General features: G+C 35.3%; 2 protein-coding genes across 2 annotated transcripts in view; one reads left to right on the top strand and one right to left on the bottom strand.

The window, feature by feature from the left end:
• The first annotated feature begins 343 nt into the window (after positions 1-343).
• Positions 344-2,591, top strand: LOC128183569 (uncharacterized). Its single transcript, XM_052852643.1, has one exon. It carries the CDS (start codon positions 347-349, stop codon positions 2,357-2,359), a length of 2,013 nt encoding a protein of 670 aa, XP_052708603.1. The 5' UTR covers positions 344-346; the 3' UTR covers positions 2,360-2,591.
• Positions 2,592-3,479: 888 nt separating this feature from the next.
• Positions 3,480-22,797, bottom strand: part of LOC128185162 (dynein axonemal heavy chain 5-like) — a gene marked incomplete at its 5' end in the record, with an annotated part of 34,705 nt that continues 15,387 nt past the window's right edge. The window contains 25 exon segments of the mRNA XM_052854831.1: positions 3,480-4,316; positions 4,531-4,695; positions 5,070-5,279; positions 5,472-5,600; positions 5,909-6,081; positions 6,478-6,595; positions 9,213-9,227; positions 9,881-10,011; positions 10,512-10,623; positions 10,951-11,067; positions 11,348-11,545; positions 11,939-12,124; positions 12,524-12,764; positions 14,054-14,086; positions 14,963-14,998; positions 15,457-15,875; positions 16,124-16,238; positions 17,327-17,512; positions 17,960-18,105; positions 18,329-18,538; positions 18,824-18,979; positions 19,322-19,507; positions 19,810-19,918; positions 20,378-20,506; positions 20,628-20,818. Coding sequence (XP_052710791.1) covers positions 4,005-4,316; positions 4,531-4,695; positions 5,070-5,279; positions 5,472-5,600; positions 5,909-6,081; positions 6,478-6,595; positions 9,213-9,227; positions 9,881-10,011; positions 10,512-10,623; positions 10,951-11,067; positions 11,348-11,545; positions 11,939-12,124; positions 12,524-12,764; positions 14,054-14,086; positions 14,963-14,998; positions 15,457-15,875; positions 16,124-16,238; positions 17,327-17,512; positions 17,960-18,105; positions 18,329-18,538; positions 18,824-18,979; positions 19,322-19,507; positions 19,810-19,918; positions 20,378-20,506; positions 20,628-20,818 — 4,023 coding nt within the window.

Raw genomic sequence — 22,797 nt, 5'->3', positions numbered from 1 at the left:
TTGGAATGGCGATACAGTGTACTGCATACCAGTTAAAAATTAATGCATAAATAATATATATGATATTGATGAAGAAATATTAGTATTCTTTAAATGTTTCATAGGACAGTTGTAGTGTTCCACATACTTTTATCTACCTGTGTAAAATCTCGTTTAACCTACTCGGGGATTTTCTAAGGCTAAAAATAAAACACAAAAATCCCCAGCAATGGACGACTATAACGGGGCAGAATAAAGGTAAGTTAGACATTGTTGTTGAACAGAAATCTGTACGGATTTAAATTGTACTTTACTGAAAGAAAACAAACATGAAATATCGTACAAAAATACTTAAATTTTAGGTAACATGGCTATTCAGAAGATATCTGAGTCGGTCTATATGGGAATGTGTCTCAAGATAGGGACCCCCCAACAGGTGGCCGCTAGGAGAGATATAGTGGACATTGTAGAGATGTTGGAGTCCAAAGAAATATTAAATGGACCGATCACAGTGATGCTGAGTGGGAGTCATAGAGAAGGAATGAGATTGAGTGGATCAGACGTAGACATCATGCGTTGGCCAAATAACCACCGAGTGATCTGGGACTTCTCTCAGTGTCAGTTTTACAACACACAAGAACATGCAATGATTCTCTGTGACAGTTCTGAGAGTCCACCAGGATTCACTTTACTATGGTTACCATTAGAAAGAGCGAACAGTACAGTGGCGTCAGCGTGTGTAAGGATGAATGGAATGCTCTATATATCAAGTTCAAAGTACAGAGAGGTCACGTGTTCTATTATTTTCTCTGATTCTACACCACACGGACCATGTAGTAGTGGATCATATTGTAGTGTGGAATACGATCATGCCTATTGCTTTGTCAGTGATTTCTGGCCTCCGTCTGCCTCCTCATGGATAGATAGGTGTCACGCATGGCCCCCACCTCATGTTGTAAATGATATTATTAGAAATGGGTGTCACTTTGTAGCAATAGGACACAAATCGGGAAATCATACGGACAACGAATGGAGAATTTCCTTTTCTCGGGCGGAATACAAACTTGTGTATTCAATGAATCACACACAATTCTTAACATATGGGTTGCTAAAACTATTCTTAAAGGAAATCATTAACAAAGGATTAAGAGATGGAGATAAACTACTGTGTTCCTATCACATGAAAACGGCTGTTTTCTGGGCTATTCAACAAAATGCTCTACCTCACTGGCATCCAAAAAATTTCCTGGTCGGTTTCTGGGTCTGCTTTAAACTTCTCCTTAAATGGGTATACGAGGGAAATTGTCCTAATTTTTTTATTCCAGAAAACAACATGTTTCTGAACAATATCTATGGTGAAGCACAAATGACATTATTCACGCAACTGTATATATTGTATGAGAAGGGCATAGCATTACTTCTACATAGTCCCTCCATCAATTCCTACATTATTAATGTTTTGTGTAATCCCAGACTCACAATTTGTACTGATGAACATACTCTGATCTCTGAGGTTGAACTTGATATGGATATTTTTAATGAAATGTTTAGTAATGCTTCAACAGGCTCAGTAGACCTACGGATATGCAGAAAGTATCTACATGCTGTGGAACAGTCAATAGGTTTACCCCTGACACAGTATCACAATGTCATGTTACGGAAACTTACAGCCACCATCCTTCAGCGTACTGCGTTTATGTTACACAACTTGTACACTAACACAGGTTCAAACAAACAGTTGTATATTGTAGAGAAAATGGCTTGTCACATGCTGAAAATAGCAGCTAGGTTTGGGTGTGTGTCTGATATGTTATACATTGCCATGTATTATTACAAAACATTCAGATACAGGGAAGCTTTGTCAGTTATAGATATAACAAAGGTCAAGTTAGAACAGCCATATCTTATGCATCGGAGTCATGTAGACAGAGAGAGGTATATAGAGGCTGTAGGGGGACAGTCCTTGTCTACAAAGATGAGACAGGCTGTAGCACAGGATATCAAACTTTACAATGAAATCTTTTATATCAATGAAATAATACCAGAACAACAGTCTAGTACACAAAACAATGAGCCTTTCTTGATTATCCCACCCCTGGTACTGTTGTATATGTTAGAGTGTTTGTGCTCCAGACACGTAAACACACTGAGAGCACAGATAGCTTTAGATGATCTACAGGTCCTAGCCCACCATGATCAGGGACAGTTAGTACTTGCACACCTCAAAGACATCTCCTGGGAGATCCTGGGGATCTGTCAACAGATCGCAGGGAACCTCCAGGCTGCCCTGTACTCATACCAGCAGTCACTCAGACAAGATCCATACCATAATAAAATACAAACTGCTACCAGACAGAGAATTCAGGATCTACATTTATGAACTTACTGACAAGCCCATAAAAAATTGCATGTCAAAATCTGACATTGTTAGTCGTATTTGTTCTGGTCATTTTTGTAAAGTGGTGTATGTGAAGGGGAAGTGTTGCACCTATAAAATCTACTTGGAATGTATAACCATGTAAATATGTGTATATTTAACTTAGTTTAGTTAGAAATTATTGGTCATTTTAGTCAAAGTTGTTAACTGCACATACCGTTTTTACAAAAAGATTACTTGTATACCGGTAATATGTTATGACTATTTCAACCTGATTAAAAATAAACAAAATTAATTAAATGAGTGTCTCATTTTTGAATACAGTCTGCTGCCTAAATCATTTCAGTGTAATTTGTTATAATTTTACAAGCATTTGTCAGATGCAAATTTTGCACACATGACTTTTCCCATTTACCAGAACTAAAATCATAATTATATGGAAGATAAAGGATAGATCAGGATGAACAATGCATAATCATAATGGAATCATTGTTGTCAAAGAATAGTCTCTCCGTTGTATAGATGTGTTACCAATGATCATAGTGTAATGGAATAGGAAGAATGGCAAGACGTAGGCTCGAACCCAGGATTTTCCTCTCCGATTGTTTAGATGGGTTACCAATGATGGTATGTTGTACATGACTGTATACCATGTAGCCATTCTCAAGAGATGCACAAACATAGATTTGGTGCTGACTGAAGTATAAAGGGAACCTAGTGTAGTTTCTGGTCATCAATAACAGTGTCTTCTGAACAATTATTGTTTAGCTATAAAGTTTGAGAGTAAAGGCAACTGTCTTACTAATGTTATGAATTTTGAACGTATTATTGATCTGCTGAGAATTTTGTGTTTTAAAATATTGACAAATATGATTCTAAAAATAATTTGATTATCATCAGTACTGCTTGGTACAAAGAATTTCGAACAAGTGAAAAAAGATGAAATACATTGACTTGGTCATGTGGCAAATTTATACATGATTGTATCAAGAAGATAGCATTTAAGTGGCACAATGACAGGACATTGTGTCTGGGAAATAAGAAATGTATATTATGGAAATCTTCCTCTTCAAACGAAATTAGGGGTAGAAGAACCAATTGAAAAATAACACAGATCTGCCTCTTCAACAACATTCAATTTTAATTGAAATCAGTAGCTTGTAAAACTTTTGACACATAGGCATGAAAAATACAGAAAAAAAATGTACATACTTTTAATATTTTAAATATATAAAATATCAACAAGGGTATAAACAAATACTTAATGCATCACTGTCAAGGAAAACCAACGTTCTATAAATAAATCGTTAGGCTTTAGGGAGTCTACAGTCCTCCCTATATATTTTATCACAGTGTAAAATAAAACTGGACGGATTTTCACACATACAAAATTAATAGTCGGTAAATCCATGGAATGGGATTTGGCTACATAATGCTATGATAATGTATTGCATACCAGTTAAAAAACATATAGATAAGAATCACATTTAGATAATTTAAAACCAACAACAGTTTTTTATCAAAGATCTTGGAAAATCAGATCTATTCCGGTCAATTAACTTTAAGCAAAATTACTAAAACATTCACAATTTATAGAGAGAAAATTCAAAACTCTCCAGCAAAGTCACACTACATTGTTCTTTGTCATTTAATACGGCCATATAGTGGCAGTCAGTCCACGCAGAGCCCACCTCATGGGCGGAATTCCCTCCTTCTTAATGTCGATTTCCATGATTGGGTCACGTGGGGCAATTCTGGACGCATACAAGGGACACTGGAAGGAGGGCTCCTGTAGGGCCGGCTTCTCGTTGACTGGGTAGCACTGGAGATGGAGGACGGGGAGAGGGGCGTATCCCTGGCGTGAGGCCTGGTCCTGGAACTCATTGGTCGTCTTCTCGATGGAGCAGCCCCATAGGTGGATTCCGTGGATGTAGACACCCTCTGGTGGAGGTTGGAGGAGCTATAATGAAATAAGAAAGTTAAAGTGGCTATTTATATTGATATATATACTAGTACATAAATAACATTTCCCTTCAATAACATAGTCAGACAAATCAGTACTTTCTGAATCCCTTTTACCAAAGCAACTACTGTAAAAATGACCTAAGGATGCAAATTGTCCATTCATTTCCTAGAACACTATTTGTGCTCTCATACTGATCAAATATACTTACATGTCCAAAGTCTCTGAATGTGGTGTCGGTTTGGAAGGTGAACTGTTCAAAGTTGCCTGACCTGTCCCCACAGTAGTTCTTGATGGCCTCCTGCTTCAGCAAAGCTAGGAGTCCTCTAGGATTGAAGAACGCTCCTAGCCAGTAGGCTGGCATTGCTTTTCTACCCTATAAATATTGAAATCCAAATTATGTTTAACAGAAATACATCTTGAATTGCAGTCATTGTCGCTAACTTTAAATGTTTATATGGTTTCGATATTTCCAACCCCTCTCACTAAAAGTAAAATAACATTAGCCAATGAAATATTGGTAAATGTTAACACAGGCGGTGATATGTTTATTGCGCTGTACACTTAGTCTATAAGTACTGCATATACTCTTATAATAAATTCATGCTTATAGCAGAGTCAGTTTCAATCCAGAAGTTTGGTTCAGAATATTTTTTTTTAAAAATTACAGTCATGATGACTTGTGATCGGTCATCCCTAGCACTTTTCTATAACAGTGATTTAATGTAAATAAAAGAGTAGTTTTTTTACCATGCTGAGGATTTTTTCAAAGTGTTTCCAGCGGTCCTCCAGATCTCGGAGCCACTGGGCGGCATTGTAGGTGTAGGGTGGTGCTGTGGTGCCGGTCATCTTACACCAGATCCTTGGAATCCTCAGGTGGTACAGGTCGTCCGCGGCGGACAGGTAGTGGTCACTCAACTGGTCACCCATCACGTTGTTCTCACAGGCGTTCCTTATTGTCTGAAAACCACAGCAGTTTTTTCGTAAGAAAATATGTTTAATTGTTTTGAAGTAGGTATTTTCATATTTTCACAACTGAACATTTCATTGTATGGTCACGCTTTGAAGTTTAGAAACTTTAGGAAATATTTAAATTTAAGATCAAATTTGAAATTTAGATTTAAAAACTCCGTAATGAAAATAAAAACTTACTGTGAGGGTGTTTCTGACTTCAGTCAACAGTTGATGTAGAATCTCGCACTCCTTCATGATGAAGTCATTAAAGATGGGGTAGTCTCCTGGCAGCTTACGGATTTTCTCCACAACAAACTCGCGGAAAGACTGGAAGAATGAAATTATTTATATATATTTAAATAAATGTCAAATATTTCCTAGATATTGAACCAAGAAGATAATACATGGTTATCTTGTTCTAAGCAGTTTCATCATTATTACTGTTACTGTATAATGATTAACAGATTTCTAAATTCTTGTCATCATTTGTCATTTTAACATATTAGATTCTAATTGTGTGTCCCTATAGATTTTAGGACAAAAAGGAAATGGTAACTTCAGAACAAGGAAAAGTATTGAAAATCAAATAGACAGGTTGAACATTAATGTACTCCGATCCCTTGTCTAATGAGTACCTTGCTACTGTTGCCGATTTTGGGCGTTTTCTGCAGCAGGTCGTTGCAGATCTGCCACAGCTCCACGTCCTTGAAGCGGATTTTGTGGGTGGCGTAGCTGGCGGTGGAGAAGACCCCCTGGTGAACCACGGATGGGTTGTTACTAGTTTTACTGATTCCTGCCTGGGCTGGGCCTGAAAATTGAAAGGTTAATCTTCATGAAAAACTCGTATTGTAAACTAAGTACTGTATTTTCCTTGTTTTAATGTGAGTACTTAGTAATTGATTCTATGATTCTGCCATTTTTTTTATCACGCAGAATCCTAAAATATCTACCGGTAATTGCAAGTGCCAAACATTTTTGTAATGCAATATATATAGTTCACAACTGTCAGAAAAACTAAAGCCAAATTAAAAAAATCTGTGCAGGGCATTTCTGGAAATTTTATGCAGATGTCAATTCCTTCCTCAAATTAACGGAATGTAAATAGGAATTTATAGAACATGAGTACATGTACTTCAGATGCAGCACAGAACAAATAGTCCTTCACAATGTCTGGCAGATTAATCAAATAAACATGATAACTTACCGTCGAACGGGGTGGGTGGTCGCGGGAACATCTTGTGGGACAGGGTCAGCGTAGAGGGCATGCTGTCGAACACCTTGTTCAGCCGCGTGAACACGTACTGGTCATCTCCAAGCAGGGTCTGTCAGGGAAAAAAAGCCATTTTTATTTCATTGCATGGTCAGCTGCTGCTATATCAAACATTTGCTGCACAGCTTTTATTCTTTTTCATTTCAGATGAATAATTGTCCTAATGAGGGCTATAGAGTCTATGTAAGTGCATTGAAATATGATATATGAAACATAATTTCAAAACACACTTTGCATAATATCTTTGATAGCTTTAATGCCTACTATATATCAAAATGTATACCATTAAATAAAATCATAGTGCTTTTAATGCTATGAAAAAAAGTTTTAAAAAAGCAGGTGACCACAATTGTGCATATTTATTATTTATACACTTCACACTGGAGAGAGAGAGAGAGAGAGAGAGAGAGAGAGAGAGAGAGAGAGAGAGAGAAATAAATGAGATAGAGATGGAAAGAAATGAAGAGAAAGAGAGAGAGAAGTAATTTTATCTTAAATTTGGACTCAACGAAAGTTAAATTCATCTAGTATATAATTTTCATCCAAAATGCACACTAAACTTGTCCGATATACATGTACATGTATTAATATAATTTTGTATGCTAATCTACAAACACAATAAATACCCTTCAACCAATGATTAAAATTGATTAAATCTTCATACATTAATTTTTCTATTAATTATAACCATCTCCCTTAATCCTTTACCCAAATATAAATCTTGAACATGAGCTATAATTAAAACACAATTTTACATATTGACAGTTAATTACATAACATTTAATATAAACTGTATAATCCGATGTACCATAATCTTCACCTCGCAAAAAATGCACATAATTTAATTCCTAATCTATAACAATTTAATCTATATAACTCGATCCTTTCATCGTCGCAATCCACGGTTTTGTGTACACAAACTTCCTTGATGTGAATCACACCTGGGTTGCCGACGATGAAACTATGTATGCTACATTAGGAACTCTACATCAATTCTAAGTGTGATTGCCTTCCTATAGATGAGTGTTCTAGAACACAACTCTCTGATTAAACTAGTAACTAAGGACTGCAAAGTCTACAAGGGTGGTTCTTGGAAAAGCCTAGATGGGGTTACCTCTATTGGATGCGGGCCGCCCTGATATTGCAGCGTTCAAATAGACACAGAAAATTTCAAGTCGACAAAAAACTCATTTCTATAAATGTATGTCTCCTAATTACCAGTGCATTGACAAAATTCTAAAATTTTCATTGATCGTAACTAAGATGGATTCCCTATTCAAGCTAGCAATTTTTTTTACATTTATAAAAAGGATATTTCAAAAAGAATAAAAAATGTACTAAATCTACATAAAAATAAGGGCACTAAACTTTTTGAACTACTGAATAGATTTAAATTTCAACTTGAAAATGAAATTCTGGTATCTGCACATATAGATATACATGCATGTACATATGTATGAAAAATTTCAGACAGATGGAAAAGGAACTCCATTAAATATAATACAGTCAATTAAGTGACATCGAAATGGCTATTAAATTGTGAGCTTAAATAATTATATAATTCCAAGCAAGTTGCATGCATTTAGCAGCCATAGTGATATACTGCAAGGAATAATTACACTGAGTGCGGCTTGTGTGATATATTAAAAACATTAATTTGTAATGATATATATTTATATATATTTTAAGTGAAAATCAGCTACAGTAGTCAGCAAGTAATATAGTAGCTCTGGGACCCAATCACTCCAAGACTGGCAGGCAGAGGATAACACTGTGTTTGACATAAAAAGCAGATCAGTCAGCTGATATGTGAGACATAGAGGAATAAACTGTTTGCCTTTTGGTTGTATTTTTTCTCGAAAATGGGAGGTGGGAGTTGGGGGGGGGGGCTTAAATAGAAACATAGATTTTGGAAAATGGCTCTTGGAAAGAACCTCATGTACTCATGTGTTTCTGACATGACACCTTAGATGAAAAGTTTAAATAATTATTTAACAAAGATAAAATGAAAAACAAAAATGTTTTACACATGAATACATTTTGTAATAAAAAAGAAATGGGATTGGGGTGGGAAATTTACTAGGATCACAGCATGAAGATTTTATTTTTAATATAAAGTCTGTATATTTCCATTTTTCATGCAAAAATATGAAAATTCTAAGTGTTCACTGTTCATGCATTATATTTACCTATAATCAAATTGCAGGACTAGGAGCAATTAAATTTCTAAAAACTTTGGTATACTTCTAAATATAAAAAGTGCACAGACCCCTACCTTTCTTTTGAACTACAGGATTCAAATTCATAAAAATTAAAATATCCCCCGAAAAAATATTCTGTCTACTTGACATGTACATTGTACAAAATCAAAGTAAAATTTAACGACAACTTTAAAAAAAATCTCTCCAAATTCAGAATATCAATAATCTAATTTTACATTTCAATGAAACCATGTTCTTTAAGTGAGAGGAAAAAAATGAATAAAAGATCAGAGTCCAGTTGAAGGGATTCTAAATTTGCTGGATTAAGCTATGTTCTGGTTTCACCCATTGTGTAAAAAAAAATATCAACATGAGGTGATGAGTTAAGGGGAGTTAATCGTAGTAGTCACATGTTAAGAATTATTTTGGCTATGGTCACACTTTTTTGCACACTGTTATTTTGCCTACCGCACTAAGTTCATCCTGTTAGGCAAGGAAAAAAGACAAACAAATGAAAAAAAAAATCATTCAATTCGATAAAAAAGCATAGAAAAAATTGCATTTCATAATTAATTAATACAATTAGCTCTACGTAATCTAAAAATTTAAAACTTTAAAGTTAAAATTTTAGTGTCTTCTAAAAAAAAATTGGCTTACAAATTAGTATCATTTTTCAATTTTTATTTTTAGCTATGCTTATTTTCTTAAATAATTTCAATTCTGTGCACAGCTTGCAGGATAAAATGTACAAGTATGCATTAATGATAGACAAACCGTATTAATCAAACTCACAAGTGACTGTCGAAAATGAAATGAAATTTTTCCAATCTCAAATGAAATAAAAAGTTAAAGTGTCTCTGTACCAAATTTGGATGAACATATTTTTTAACAACAATTTTTCTGGGTCACTCTATAGATTAGTTCATTCCCCCCTCCCCCCAATATAAACATAAAGGAAGATATGTATATAGATATATATCAACAGAGCACCATGAAATAGCTAGCCCCAACTAGAAGAGCTAGCCCCATTAGTTCCACTGAATAATTGTCGAAAGAGTGAAAATGTTCGAAAGTGACTGATATGCAAACAGGCCAAAAACTGAATTAGTGATAAATATTTGGGGCGCATGACTTACCACGATGGTCTGGTGGATGTGACAGCCCTCGGGAACGTCCAGATTGTGATTCGGAGCGCCATCAAGTGCCTGGATCAGGGTGTTCAGCCGAACGTTTGGATTAAAGAAAGCTTGTGGATGACGGTACTTCACTGCAACGATATGAATCAATTCATGATTACGTTAACAGCAGAAAAAGAAAATTCAAGAGGCAATGTGTCTGCTATCAAAAGATTAATTTAAAGGACCATGCACTGATTCAAAAATAGAATTACGGTAATAGAAATAAACATTTAAAACATCAATAAAGTTTTGTACATATGACAGCCACAGCCAAACAATACTAGCATTCTGGATGCAGACGGGCAGACAAATACTCAAGACTAATTTAAGGAGGCTGGCTAGTCAAAAATCAACCATTAGATCTGCCTTAAACTTTGACATCCTATAATTTTGGCCATAAGATATCTTTTAGTGAAGGAAAATTTTAAAAAATTAGCTTTTAAATGTTTTCTATATTTTCATACAGAATTCTTTTTCTTTAGGAGATTAAAATAGTCTAAAAAGGCCACAACCATCGAGCCTTCTTAAATAGCTTCATATAGGCAGGTCGTTAATTAAAGTTATTGATAAACAATACAAAAGAACTTACGTCCTTTGACCTCAAAGTCCCTTTTGAGGGCCCCCGAGGACAGCCAGAAGTCCACCATAGCACACAAACTCTGCTGGTCGTAGAAGTCCGTCACATGACTGCCATACACGATCTGTCAACGCGAAATGAATGATAAAAAAATTGCATGGGAAAAGCACACACAAAATTATTCTAGCGGCAAACTATATTCCATTGAGTAAATAAACACACACAAATGTTCTTGTTCATGTAAATTCTCAGACAGACTCTAATGCAATGGATAGGATTTAAAAACTAATGCAAAATATCATGGCCTTGCAGGGATTAACAATTTAAGGTTTACCATTAAATGTAAATTAAAAAGTCTCTTTCTAAATAAGCTCTACTGATCAACTGATAAACAATCAATCTTATAAAATTCATGTTTATCTAAGCTGGATTGAGAAAAATGGCTACCAACCTCAGCGACCATGTATCTGATGCCGTTGTAGGAGACAGAGCGAGAATTCTGGGAGCCGTCGGGCGCCACTGAGGTCAGTGGTTCCTTGAACTCATTCTGAACGATGGCAAGTGCCTCCTGTAAAAAATTAAACAGTAAAATGTAAAACAATCTTGTTCTACAAAACAAATTAATCAACTATGAAAGAATATCCTCTCAAGAAATAAATTCACAGATGCTTGATAACCATTTTTTCTTTTGCCTATTTTTTTTGGTTTGCAAGAAAATTAAAACATGCCAGCTTGCGACCATTTATTAGTCTACCTGCCTTATCGGTAAATTGGGAATAAAACAGCTGGCATGAGCAGTTGACGTTATATCTGACAGTTGATCTCATACCTGACAGTTGATGTCTTACCTGTAGACAGCTGTAGCCAATGTTGAAGAAGTCCTGGGGACAGTTCCAGCCCCCCTGTCCAAACCTTGCCCTCAGCTGAATGGCCGCGTGGAGGAAGCACAGATTATGCAGCATCACCGGCCACTCTGGGCGTGACGACTGTTTGAGTATGTCAGGCTCAAACCAGGAGAATGACCGAATCATGCTGTCCTTCATCACCTGTCAAGGTCAACCATGAAAGGTCAAGGTCAAATATGAAATTAATCATACATATATTACTGTACTTCATTATTTTTTTATCTAACACCTAGTTTTCATTGATTTCATTTTTGATTGAACTTGATTCACAAAATCAACTGTTTTTGATAAAGTAAGAAACATGTTTGGCCACACTTAAAATAGGACCATTCCCCACTATATTATGCACCCTTAAAACTCTGAATTTTGCAAAAATAGCCTAAAATTGATCTCCATGAATAAAAAATAAACCAAAGTATCATATTTATCATAATTTATATTTATTGTATCCTTAGGTTTAATCAAAATTGAAAACTTCTGAAAATTAACAAAAATCATTATCAGTTGATTCCTGAGAACTTTAGGCAACTGTACCTTTGGTGTGTCGACCACGGCCTTGATGGAGTTCTGGAGCAGTCTGACCGGAATAACCTCGGGGTCGGCCTGACACGCCACCCACAGGCGGAATCCCTCGGGGTTTGGCTTCTCCACCAGGAATGACTCGAGACTGTTCAGGACGTTGGGCGCGTTGTGAGCATTATGGAGGTACACCCAGGATCCCTGGAAGACAAGTTAAACAAGGTGTCAATGTTAACTCAAGATTTTTAATGTTTTCATTGTGTAAAATACAGTGAACAAAATTTGGAATTTGTCATTTTCTAAGGACAGCCTGCGTTAAACCACTGCCCTGATCGGCAAGCACTGTCAATTAAGTATGAAAGTGGCAATCATAAATCTATGAGCTAATGACTTTCATTCATTTATCAAGAATTATAAACTTTAAATTCCTAACAGGCAAATCAGAATTGAGCTTAAATAACTTCAAAACTGTTCAAACTGCCTACAACTAATGCTGAGTAGTGAATATGAAAGTTCAAATTGTTAACAATGAATTTCAAAGTCCAAACTGTGTCAGCATAATTTATTGAAATACACAGACAAGACACCCCGCCCCCTTACCTCTGCGATGGCCTTCCTGATGGTTTTCCTGACCTTGCTGCGCGTGGCCTGGGAGTTGTCCGTGATGGTAACCATCAGTCGCGGTGCCTGTCGCCGCCCGGAGAAGTCCAAGAAACGGCTCTGGGCGGCCTCTGCCTCGAAGGAGTAGAGCAGGAGGATGGGGAGCGAGAGGGTGGAGGGGGGGACAGGGGCGCTCTGTTTGTACATCACCGACAGGTCCAGTCCCATGTCACCATAGTACCTGTCACAGGTGTGAGACAGAAAACTAATTAATTCCAGGCATTTTCATATTTTGTAAAATTTTAATCAATAATTAGTGCAATACAAGGCATTTTTTTATGCTTAATTTTTTTTTCTTTCCTGAAATAAGAAATGGATTCAATATTATTTAGATACAAAAATTAGTGTACCTGTGTCATATAATACCATTGATCAAGTTTGCAAATAATCTCATGTACATGCATGTACACCATTGTAAATCAGATACATGTATGTTAATTAGTCTTTATTTGTGTGCAAGGAATTTTCACAATTTTAAAATTCATGAAATGCATTGCAAATATTTCTGATTGTAAAGAAGTCCTTAAATGCCCTAGCTTTTTAAAGCTTTTCTACTTTTAAATTAAGGCTCTGAAAATAGGTCGCCAAAAATCAGTTTGTCACTTGTAAATTGTAAATAAAGTTGTCTTAAATAAAAATTGCTTTACAGTATTATAGATCTGTTTGAAATGTAGCACTGATCCATTACATATATTAAATCAATTTACCATTCCAAAAAATTGACTTCATTTAAGAGATCATCAATTATCAGGTTGATTAATACAGACAATTATTATAGTGAATGCATGTGCATGTACAGCAACGCAAAGATGACAGTTAATTTATGTTAACATTGTACACAGTGCCACCTAGCAGACCCGAGTGTTTGTAGAGAACTAGAAATTCCCCCACCACCCGTCTCTCTGTACTTTGTGGTTTGAATCACCCTACTAAGTTTTTTATCTAATTATTTTCACATGCAATGAACTGATCATCAACATCACAAAATCTAAAGCACAAATTTCCAGGAAAGGATTTTATATATACAGCCACAAAGGAAGGAACTGCACTTTTGGGATTTTAAATTGTATTCAATTTGTAAAAATCCAATAAAAGCAATTAAATAGGTATATGTACACATTCAAAACTAAGCTGCAAGCAATTGAATTTGGAATTCAAATTTTTTACCTTAAAATTGAAATAATTTAAGAATATATAAAACACATAATTTAAAAATATAAAACACATAAATTTCTCAGGAGATTATCTGAATCCTAAAGTCACTCAAAACATAAATCTACTCAAAAGTTTTCTAGCTTCAAGCTAAACAGTACGTAAAATCAAATCATTTACATTAACCCTGTAAAAAAAACAAGACTTTAATGCAACAGCAGACACGAGACAGATGCTATGCATTCTGGGAAGACAGTGTATTTTTTTTCTGGAGGGGCACTGTGGCTGCCCCTCCCATGCATCACACACCCAGCTTACCCCGTGTAATCCTGCTCTGGGCCCTGGAGAATGCTGATGAAAATAGCACAGGAATTAATCAATGATGAAGCTAATTATTAGTAAGCTATTAATATATCTTCCTGTTCTCTCTCTCTCTCTCTCCCCTCTCTCTCTCTCTCTCTCTCTCTCTCTCTCTCTCTCTCTCCACTGACAAAAAAGCCAAAGTCTACAGATCTTTCTCTTCTTCTCTTCTCTCCACTTTGCTCTTTAAAATACAATACTTTAAGAACAGCATGACAACTAATTTTTATACTCTTCTATTATTTTTTTTCCATGTCCATGCCTGTCAATTTTAATATGTTCTTGATCTTTATTTCAGTAATAATCCCAATATCTGAGGCTGTACGCCATATATCTACAATATGTTGTTATTGACAAAATTCTCAACATTTGTTTTAATTTTACAACATATACCGTAAATTCCTAATTAAATGCCAGGAATTAATATCCGGGTAAAATCACAAGAAGTATCCTTCGCAGATTTTAAAATCTCGCCATTACATGTAATATCCGAGAGTTGAAAACTATAAGAAATAAGGTGAAAAGTTCCACTTTCGCGATTTAATATTCTCCCGATTTAAATTTGATACACACCAGCGGGATCGCAGAATTAAGTACTCGCGTAATATAAGGAATTTACAGTATCACAAACCATGCACACAACCACTTAAAAACAGTTAAGTTAAACCTTACTCAGGGGACCAACAGAGAAAATAAATCGTACAGCACAAAAATAAAAAAAATCAAATTTGTGAGCATCACCCAAAAGTCTCTTCAACATTTTGTATTAAGACACTGGGGTCAATAAAACTTCACTGATAGAGCCAGTCTTCACCTCACTTTCCTCCACCCAAATATCTAACACGGTGTTAATGTTAAATCACCTACCCACTATAGTCCTTCTTTAAATTTACATTAGACCAGCTGAAAGTGCAGACACAGTGATCATAATATAGGAATACAAAATATAGACCACTTGTTAAAGGTTTAATAGGCAGTTAGATCTTTCTTTCTTTTTTTTTTGGGGGGGGGGGGGTTGGGGTTGAGTTGTTAGGTATAAAATGTTGAAATTTATTTTACAAGCATCTTGAAGGGAAAATTTTTTTTACTGTTCGTAGAATTTTCTTTTAGTTAAGAGGTTTATGGGGAAGGAGGGGTGGGGCTCAAATAGGGGGGTGAAAATTTTAAAGCATATAAATTTATATACAAGTTTATATGGTGAGGTTACTTGACTATATATTGTAAAGCAATATAAAAAATGCATTCATATATATGTGAATTAAAAGTGAAAAAAAAAAACCAACGAAAAAAATAAAATAACTGTGAAACATATCAGAGAAATTAATGAGGATTCGATCATGCCCAATGTGGCGGCAACTTACTTCTTGCCGAGCACCCTGTGTATGAATACGGTGGAGGCCTGCATTAGACGGTCGCTCCTGACCGCACGCACCACCAGCAGCCGCTTCATGGGGGCGAAGTCCTTGCTGTCCATCTTATCGGGGAGGGGCATGTTCTCCGGCTCCTTCTCTACGTTATCACACAGCATCCTCCACTCCATCTCGCGGCCATCTTTAGGCATGCGTTCGAATTTCTCCTGGAACCACTCGAAGTGCGTGGCGAGAACCTGCAGGTTGTGGAACTGGTCGTCGTGCATCCAGTCGAACGGCTTCTTCATCTGGACAATCTTGCTGTCTGGGGGTTGGGTGAAGCCAAGTTTAGTCATGACAACCGCGCTGTAGTTTGGAGAGACCAGGAATTCTCGCTCACCCGGTCCTATGTTACCAAGGGAATCCTCAACCTAAGATTGTAAAAATCAAAATTAAAAAACAAATTGGATAACTAATGATGAAAAATCAGATAATCTTTTTTCCTAACATCAAAGATTACACTCAATTTTTGAAAAAATAAAAGTTTTGATGGAATCCTTCCCTAAACTCTATCCTATTAGAATTGTAAATATCTTGCCATCCACCAGGGTTTAATTTTTAATGTGCTATTTCTTATAAATATTTATTGATAATAGAAATGCTTATTACAGCTGGTTACCTCAATAGCCAGCAGCAGGGTGAATATGAATCTGTCTCTCTCCAACAAGCCCCGGGCAAATGTAGTGTACGCCATGTGTGTGATCTTCTCTAGAGTTTCCTCTGCTCTCTGAGCCCTGAAAAATTGAATATAACCATCACAAAATCATAAAATGTGTGATGCAATACGATTCACCAATCTTTGGAACCCCCAAAATAATTCCTTATAATTTTTTCGACGTCCATGGGTACGTCAATTATTTCATTCTTAATATTACATGAATGTAACGAAAAAAGATTATGTTTCATAATCTGTTGAGTATGGTAGTTATTGGTGATGCATGCCCATGAAATGAATGAAAGATAAAACCATCACAAATATCAACAATTTCACAAAGGGGTATATTCTAATATATTGTGCGATAAGTATTCACAACAATGAACATTAAAATATCAAAATGTACTTAATTATGTACAGATCAACCAATCCTTGTGAAGTCAAAATGTACATGCAAATAGTTTTTCAAAGGCGGATCTTATAAAGGATCTTAATGTAAAAAGTTTAATATACTTTTGCTAAAAATCTAAAAGTCTTAGAGTTGATTTGTACATCAAATTTTTGTTCAAATCTAGGGTACATGTAACTTTTGCTGATGACACGTAAACATAAATTTTTGGCAGAAATGAATTACATATTATTTTGAACATGCCAAATTGCATGCATTGCTAATTATGAACAATGAATACACATCTTGATAATTATTAATGAGTAGCACTCACTCAAAGCCCAGAACCAGCCACCTAGTATTAGATAGTAGAGGGAGGGGTTGACTATGTAATGAATAACTATTGGCATGCACACATGTGACAAGGAAAAAAACCAGAATCATTCCCGCACAAATATATTTTAAAGATTATGCAAAAGCTAGGATTGATTTAATTTTCTCATTTTATTGATTTGGTTTTTAAGAAGGGCAAAATCAATTTTTCAAAGTTTTTTGTAAAATCTTAGCCTAATGATTATTATTACTGTGGATTAGATTCCTTAATTTCCTAAAATTAAATCACAAAACAAAATCAATGAACCTTTGTAAAAAAAAAAAAAAACATTCTGTAAATTAAATATTTGAATTTCTGTAGCTATTAACTCCAATCACTGGTGGTCAATTTTCAAACAAATTGTGTAACATTGAAAAATTAATTCACGCTCAGCAGATTGACCTACCTCTCAGAGTGGGCAATGGCGGAGTCGTAGAGCTGCTGGAACTGATGGTAGGAGACCTGGTAAAGAGGGTTCACCTCACGTAAGTACTGCATCACATGGAAACACACTGCTCCCCTCCGTGCAAACTCGCGCGACAACTCTCGGTTCCTGGTGTTTGTGGCCTCGTTAGACTCAACTCGCTCTTGGCTGAAAAATGTTAAATTCTGCTTGATGAATTTGCCTTTTAAAAACCTTGACTGATATTTCAATAGAAGCAGTCTCAGAGAAATAAACAAAGAATTTAAAAGTCTTAGAGTTGATTTGTACATCAAATTTTTGTTCAAATCTACATGTAACTTTTGCAGATAACATGTAAACATAAATCTTTGGCAGAAATGAATTGCATGTTATTTTGAACATGCCAAATTGCATGCATTGTTAATTAAGAACAATGAACCTTACAAAGACAAAATTCCTTGAATTTTAAACAATATTGAATGAATAAACATAAAATTCAGTTTAACAGAAGAAAACTAATTGTAAAAAAAATATGGTTTAAATTTCTTTTCTTTTCGAATCAAAGAATTTTTTTCATTTACTTTCATTGGAGTTTCAGACTTCACATACATTTTAGAGAAGATAAGCCGTTATTACCTATCCAGTGTTTCGTCGTACTGTTTTTTGAGTTCGGCCAGTTTTTTGGTGGCGGGGAGTTCGTTCATCAGTCGGATGTCGCTGGACAGACTCTCCAACATGGACTTCTCTAGTTTCTCCATCAGCTCCAAGTTCTCTTTCCTCTCCTGTAAAATAAACAAATGGAATAATTATATGAATTTCACTTTGAAAATCATTTCAATCACAACCATAAAATTTCAATGGATATTTCTTTCTACCTCCCTGTCTCTACAGTATAAATCTAGTAAGTTACTTATCAAAAGTTTCTAAATCTAATAAACAAATCATTTTCCAAATAAATCTTCCCTCCATTTATTATTTTTTTTAATGAAATCCCATCCAGTTTACCTGGAGCAAGGACACCCTTTCTTCCTCCAGTTTGGATTTTTCCTGGAAGATGAATCTGTCCAGCAGAGTTTCCTCGATGTCCGCGCGGGAGCGCTGGAAGTAGATGACGGAGGTGTACGCCGCAAGATGTCGTGGTACAATGTGTGGCTCCACCGTGGTGTGCAGGAACAGGCGGAAACGTGGATCACACTCCACTTCATGATCTTCCACCTAAAACAGAATAAATAATGGAAAAATTCAATCATTCTCATTAATATTTTACTTTGGCCAAAAATTACTCCATATTTTTTTTTTTAATTTTTTTTTTTTCGGAGTCCATTATATTTTTAAAATTAAAAACTTTGACTAAAAGGTAGGATTTGTTCATGTTAGATAAGGATAATGACAAAAAACCCAAAAATAATTAAAACGCATTTTATAGTTTAACATGGATGAGCAGATTTCCTCCATAATTATGTACATGTTGTGAATATAATACTTGTCTGATGGACTTACAGTGATCTTGAACTTGAGTTTGCCGTTGATGAACTGTTTACAGCTCTGGATGGCGTCGCGGAACCGCTTGTCCTTGGCCAGCTGTTTGGTGTCGCAGTCGGTCACCAGTAGGGGGCAGCCCTCCGCTAGACAGTTCTCAAACTGAGACCGAATCTCCTACAAACACAGAGTAACAACAGATAATGACCCCTTAAACTGAGATGGAATCTACTACATGTACAATCACAAGGCTCCTCTATGTTACATCAAGGTCTTAAGAGTTACAGATCATGAATCTAAAATTTCAACAAATATTGTGACTTTTTAATCAATAAAGCAAATCAATATTTGAATATCAGGAATATAGGCAGCTCAATAAATTCTTCCCTTTTGGCCAGAGAAATACTGATCACTTTTCATACTTACCAGTACAAACTTCTAGAACTAATTACTACATTTACATGTATAACTGTACACTTATTTCAACTTTTCTGGATCTAGATCCCCTTGTGTACTTACAGAGTACTTGACCTCCACAAGTCCGGTGTTTCCGTAGAAGTTCCGAAGCCAGTCCAGGACGCGACTGGTGGGGTCACAGATGAGGGGCCAAGCCACCATGCTGTCCCGCTGCATCAGGAAGCAGGCGTTCTCCAGCATCAGCTTAGTGATGGACAGATGCATCGTCTCCATCCGAATCACATCCATCTGGCAAAGATTTGGTGTTCATTAAAGTTATTTTCAAGTCTAATCATAAATTTAAACAAGGATTTAAAAAAAAATAATTCTACAAAAATTCGATGAAAGGTAGATTGTAAAACAGTGATTGGAATTCGTTTAGCACCCATTTCCCAGATGCTTTTGAGAGAGAGAGAGAGAGAGAGAGAGAGAGAGAGAGAGAGAGAGAGAAGCAGTTATAGACAGAGACAAGGAATTCTAGTCAAATTACACGACAACTAGTCAAAAAATCCAATTTTTAAAAGAAATTGACAGTTGCTATGGTAGCTTACAGGTTTGTACAGGAAGGTGATCAGCTCCATGTTTCTGAACAGTTTGTTCCTGGGCATGGGCAGGCCATGGAATTCACACACCTGCATGAAGAACTCGCCCATTCTCTTCCTGTTAAATGTAAAAATTTAGCATGATATCTAGTGTTGACAATTTTCAAAATTTCAGTGGTGGCAGCAGACAATTTAAAAAGAATTAAATTTTACCTGCTGTATGACTTTTCTGAAAATTTCATTATTTGATATTTTTTTTCTCAAATTCATTAAAAATTCAGAAAGACTCTTTAGGAAGTAGCATTAAATATAGAAGCAAACTGAAGAGGCATTTAGAACAAGACAAGTACTAAAAATTTCTTATTTTATGCGAGTACTTAATTCCGCAATTCAACAGTTTTGCATCAAATCGCGAAAATATACAACTGTGAAGGCCAAGTTTTTTTTTATCATAGTTCTGTTTAGTTGATATGTGTCCAAAAAGCACGGTAAATAAAATCCGCAAGATATATTTCTTGCGATTTAACCCGGATATTAATCCTCGCTTATAATTAGGAATTTACAGTATGTAGCGTACCTGACGTCGATACTGGCGGGTCCGCAGTACGCCAGGAAGGCTGAGGCGGTCACACAGTTGGCCACCAACATTTCGTTACAGTCATTCTCCTTCACATGCTTCCTCCACGACGCCTCCTGTGGCTTTAGACTGGATAAAAGAAAAAGGCTCTTTCAGAAATGAACAAATTATTAAAACAGTGTAAAATATACTACATCACAAAAAAAAATAAATAAATAAAAATATCGACATTGATCTTAAAAATTGTTACCTGTCGACCATTTCTGTGGCGGCTTTGAGTCGTTCGTTCATGGACTGTAGCTCCATCTCCAGGGAGTGTTTTTCCACCACCGATTGGTCGAACTGTTTCTGGAGGCTGTTCACAGTGTCCTGTAGACCGGGAAGGTCTGACTCTACATAGTCAGGCTCTGGCTCGGGGGTGGGAGAACGCTCCTCCATCACCTAAAAGTAGGTCAAAGAATTCGAAGTAGGTCAAACAAGGAATAAAAAAAAATTGTAATTAAAAATGTTTCAATTATATTTTTGATCCACACCATGTTCATAAAGTGAAAATGAACAAAATATAAAATGAGTAACTTTTCATGAAATGAATTTGACAAAAAAGGTTTTCCGTCATCTGTTGTCATATTTAGATGCTTTTTTATTGAAGAGATATAATATAACTTTGACATATATAGTCTACTTCTTAAAAAGTTTTACACTTATATTGTTACACTGGTATACATTCATGCAATACCATATAGACGCTTAATTTCTAGACACTAAAAGACAGCAGAGAAATAGAGGTTGGAGTTGGTAATATTTCATCTATCAGTAAAAGGAGATTTTCAAACTTTATAATTGCAGTAATACAATCTAATTTCTCATTTACACACTAGAGCTCATCTTTATTTCTACCATACCTACAAAAGATCATTCAAGGCTGGTATTTTTCTCTATTTGTAAATTGTACTTGTCAATGGATGCTTAAATACTTCTGTAACTACAGCACAATCTTCATTTTAACTACGAATTCTGAACACTAATTTCACAACTTAATCAATGCAGATAACCCAAATTTAAAATGTAGCTCTTTGCATTCAGCAAAACATATATCACTACGTGTTAAGGTGTCATGCAATGGGTTTCCGATTCCAGCAGGCTGTTCAACATAGCTGAGCCTCTTTTAGTTTAATGCAAACAGTTTTACTAATACAATATATCTACTCTACTAATGAAGACAACTTTGTTACACCACCCATACTGGGCAAGACTATAGTTCAGAATAATTTGTCCAATTCCTAAAGTTGGAAGAGTGGTTTTTAAGTACCGGTATCTGAACTAATCCCAAATTCTCAATTCCAGAGATTTTTACTGCATGCACACTATGTTTCATTAAAGGAACACTGTTCACTCAGACCATATTGGTCCCAATGATGAGTTGATAATCGATAGTGCAGTTTATAATTCTACAGTAAAATTGTTATACATCTAAATTCTATGACCACCAGATCAAACTAGTTTGGACCAGACTGTTTCAGTGCATGCGTACTGACACTTACGCTGACCTGTATTTCAACTGCAGCAGGCTTATAAATCAAGCAACAAAGTTTTAATTAGAATTAAAATTTAAAGCAAAAATTGCAATGAATGAAAATAAACAAATAATTTACCATCATTTTGTCATTATTTACAATTTTACTATGATAATTAAATATCTCAATTTCAATGCGAACCTTGTAATCATATTATCTCAATATCAATAATTTCTGTAGATGATGTAGTGTAAAGCTGAGTATATTACCAGTTAACAAATATACGTCTAATTTAATATATGATTATATCTAATAACTATCAACACTTATATATTTACCTTTAATTCTACAGACAATTACAGAACCTTATGTACACCACAATAAGGTAAGTGGCCTGATAATTTAACTCTATGTAACTGTCTAAACAATGGAAGAAAAATCTAAGCAAAAATCATTATATTGATTTGCTATTTTCTTTTTTTTTTTGGCTATTTGAAACCTGTTTCAAGGATTTTTGTTAGTTGATCAACGAAAATCAAAGGAAAGCACATGGAACAAAATGAAACATTCACACAAACTAAAAAATTGATTTTTTTGACAATCTCCTATAAAATGTCTCAAACAATTATCAACGATGACACTTAATTTACACAACAAGAACAATTTCACATGTAGTGATGTACTAAACACACATTAGTCTATAACTGAACTAATTTTAATGCAAGATGCACCAGTCCTCAATCAATATTTACGAATAATAGAAACGAACAGTCAAATCTCTACATACATTGTACAGTACCTAAGTTAGCTACCACTCAAGAAGTTTCAAATACTAACAATGCAAAATTTTAATTGTACTTTAACACTTTTCTTAAATTTATTTAAATATATCCATTTTTTTTTTTT

The sequence above is a fragment of the Crassostrea angulata genome, chromosome 5 (genome assembly GCF_025612915.1).
Source record: "Crassostrea angulata isolate pt1a10 chromosome 5, ASM2561291v2, whole genome shotgun sequence".
Lineage (NCBI taxonomy): Eukaryota > Metazoa > Mollusca > Bivalvia > Ostreida > Ostreidae > Magallana > Magallana angulata.
The sequence above is the reverse complement of the archived record's forward strand: the minus strand, read 5'-3'. Positions and strand labels throughout refer to the sequence as shown.

Bases quoted from the DNA above. Each gene is read 5' to 3' on its own strand.
- LOC128183569 (XM_052852643.1), top strand. From the start codon at position 347: ATGGCTATTCAGAAGATATCTGAGTCGGTCTATATGGGAATGTGTCTC.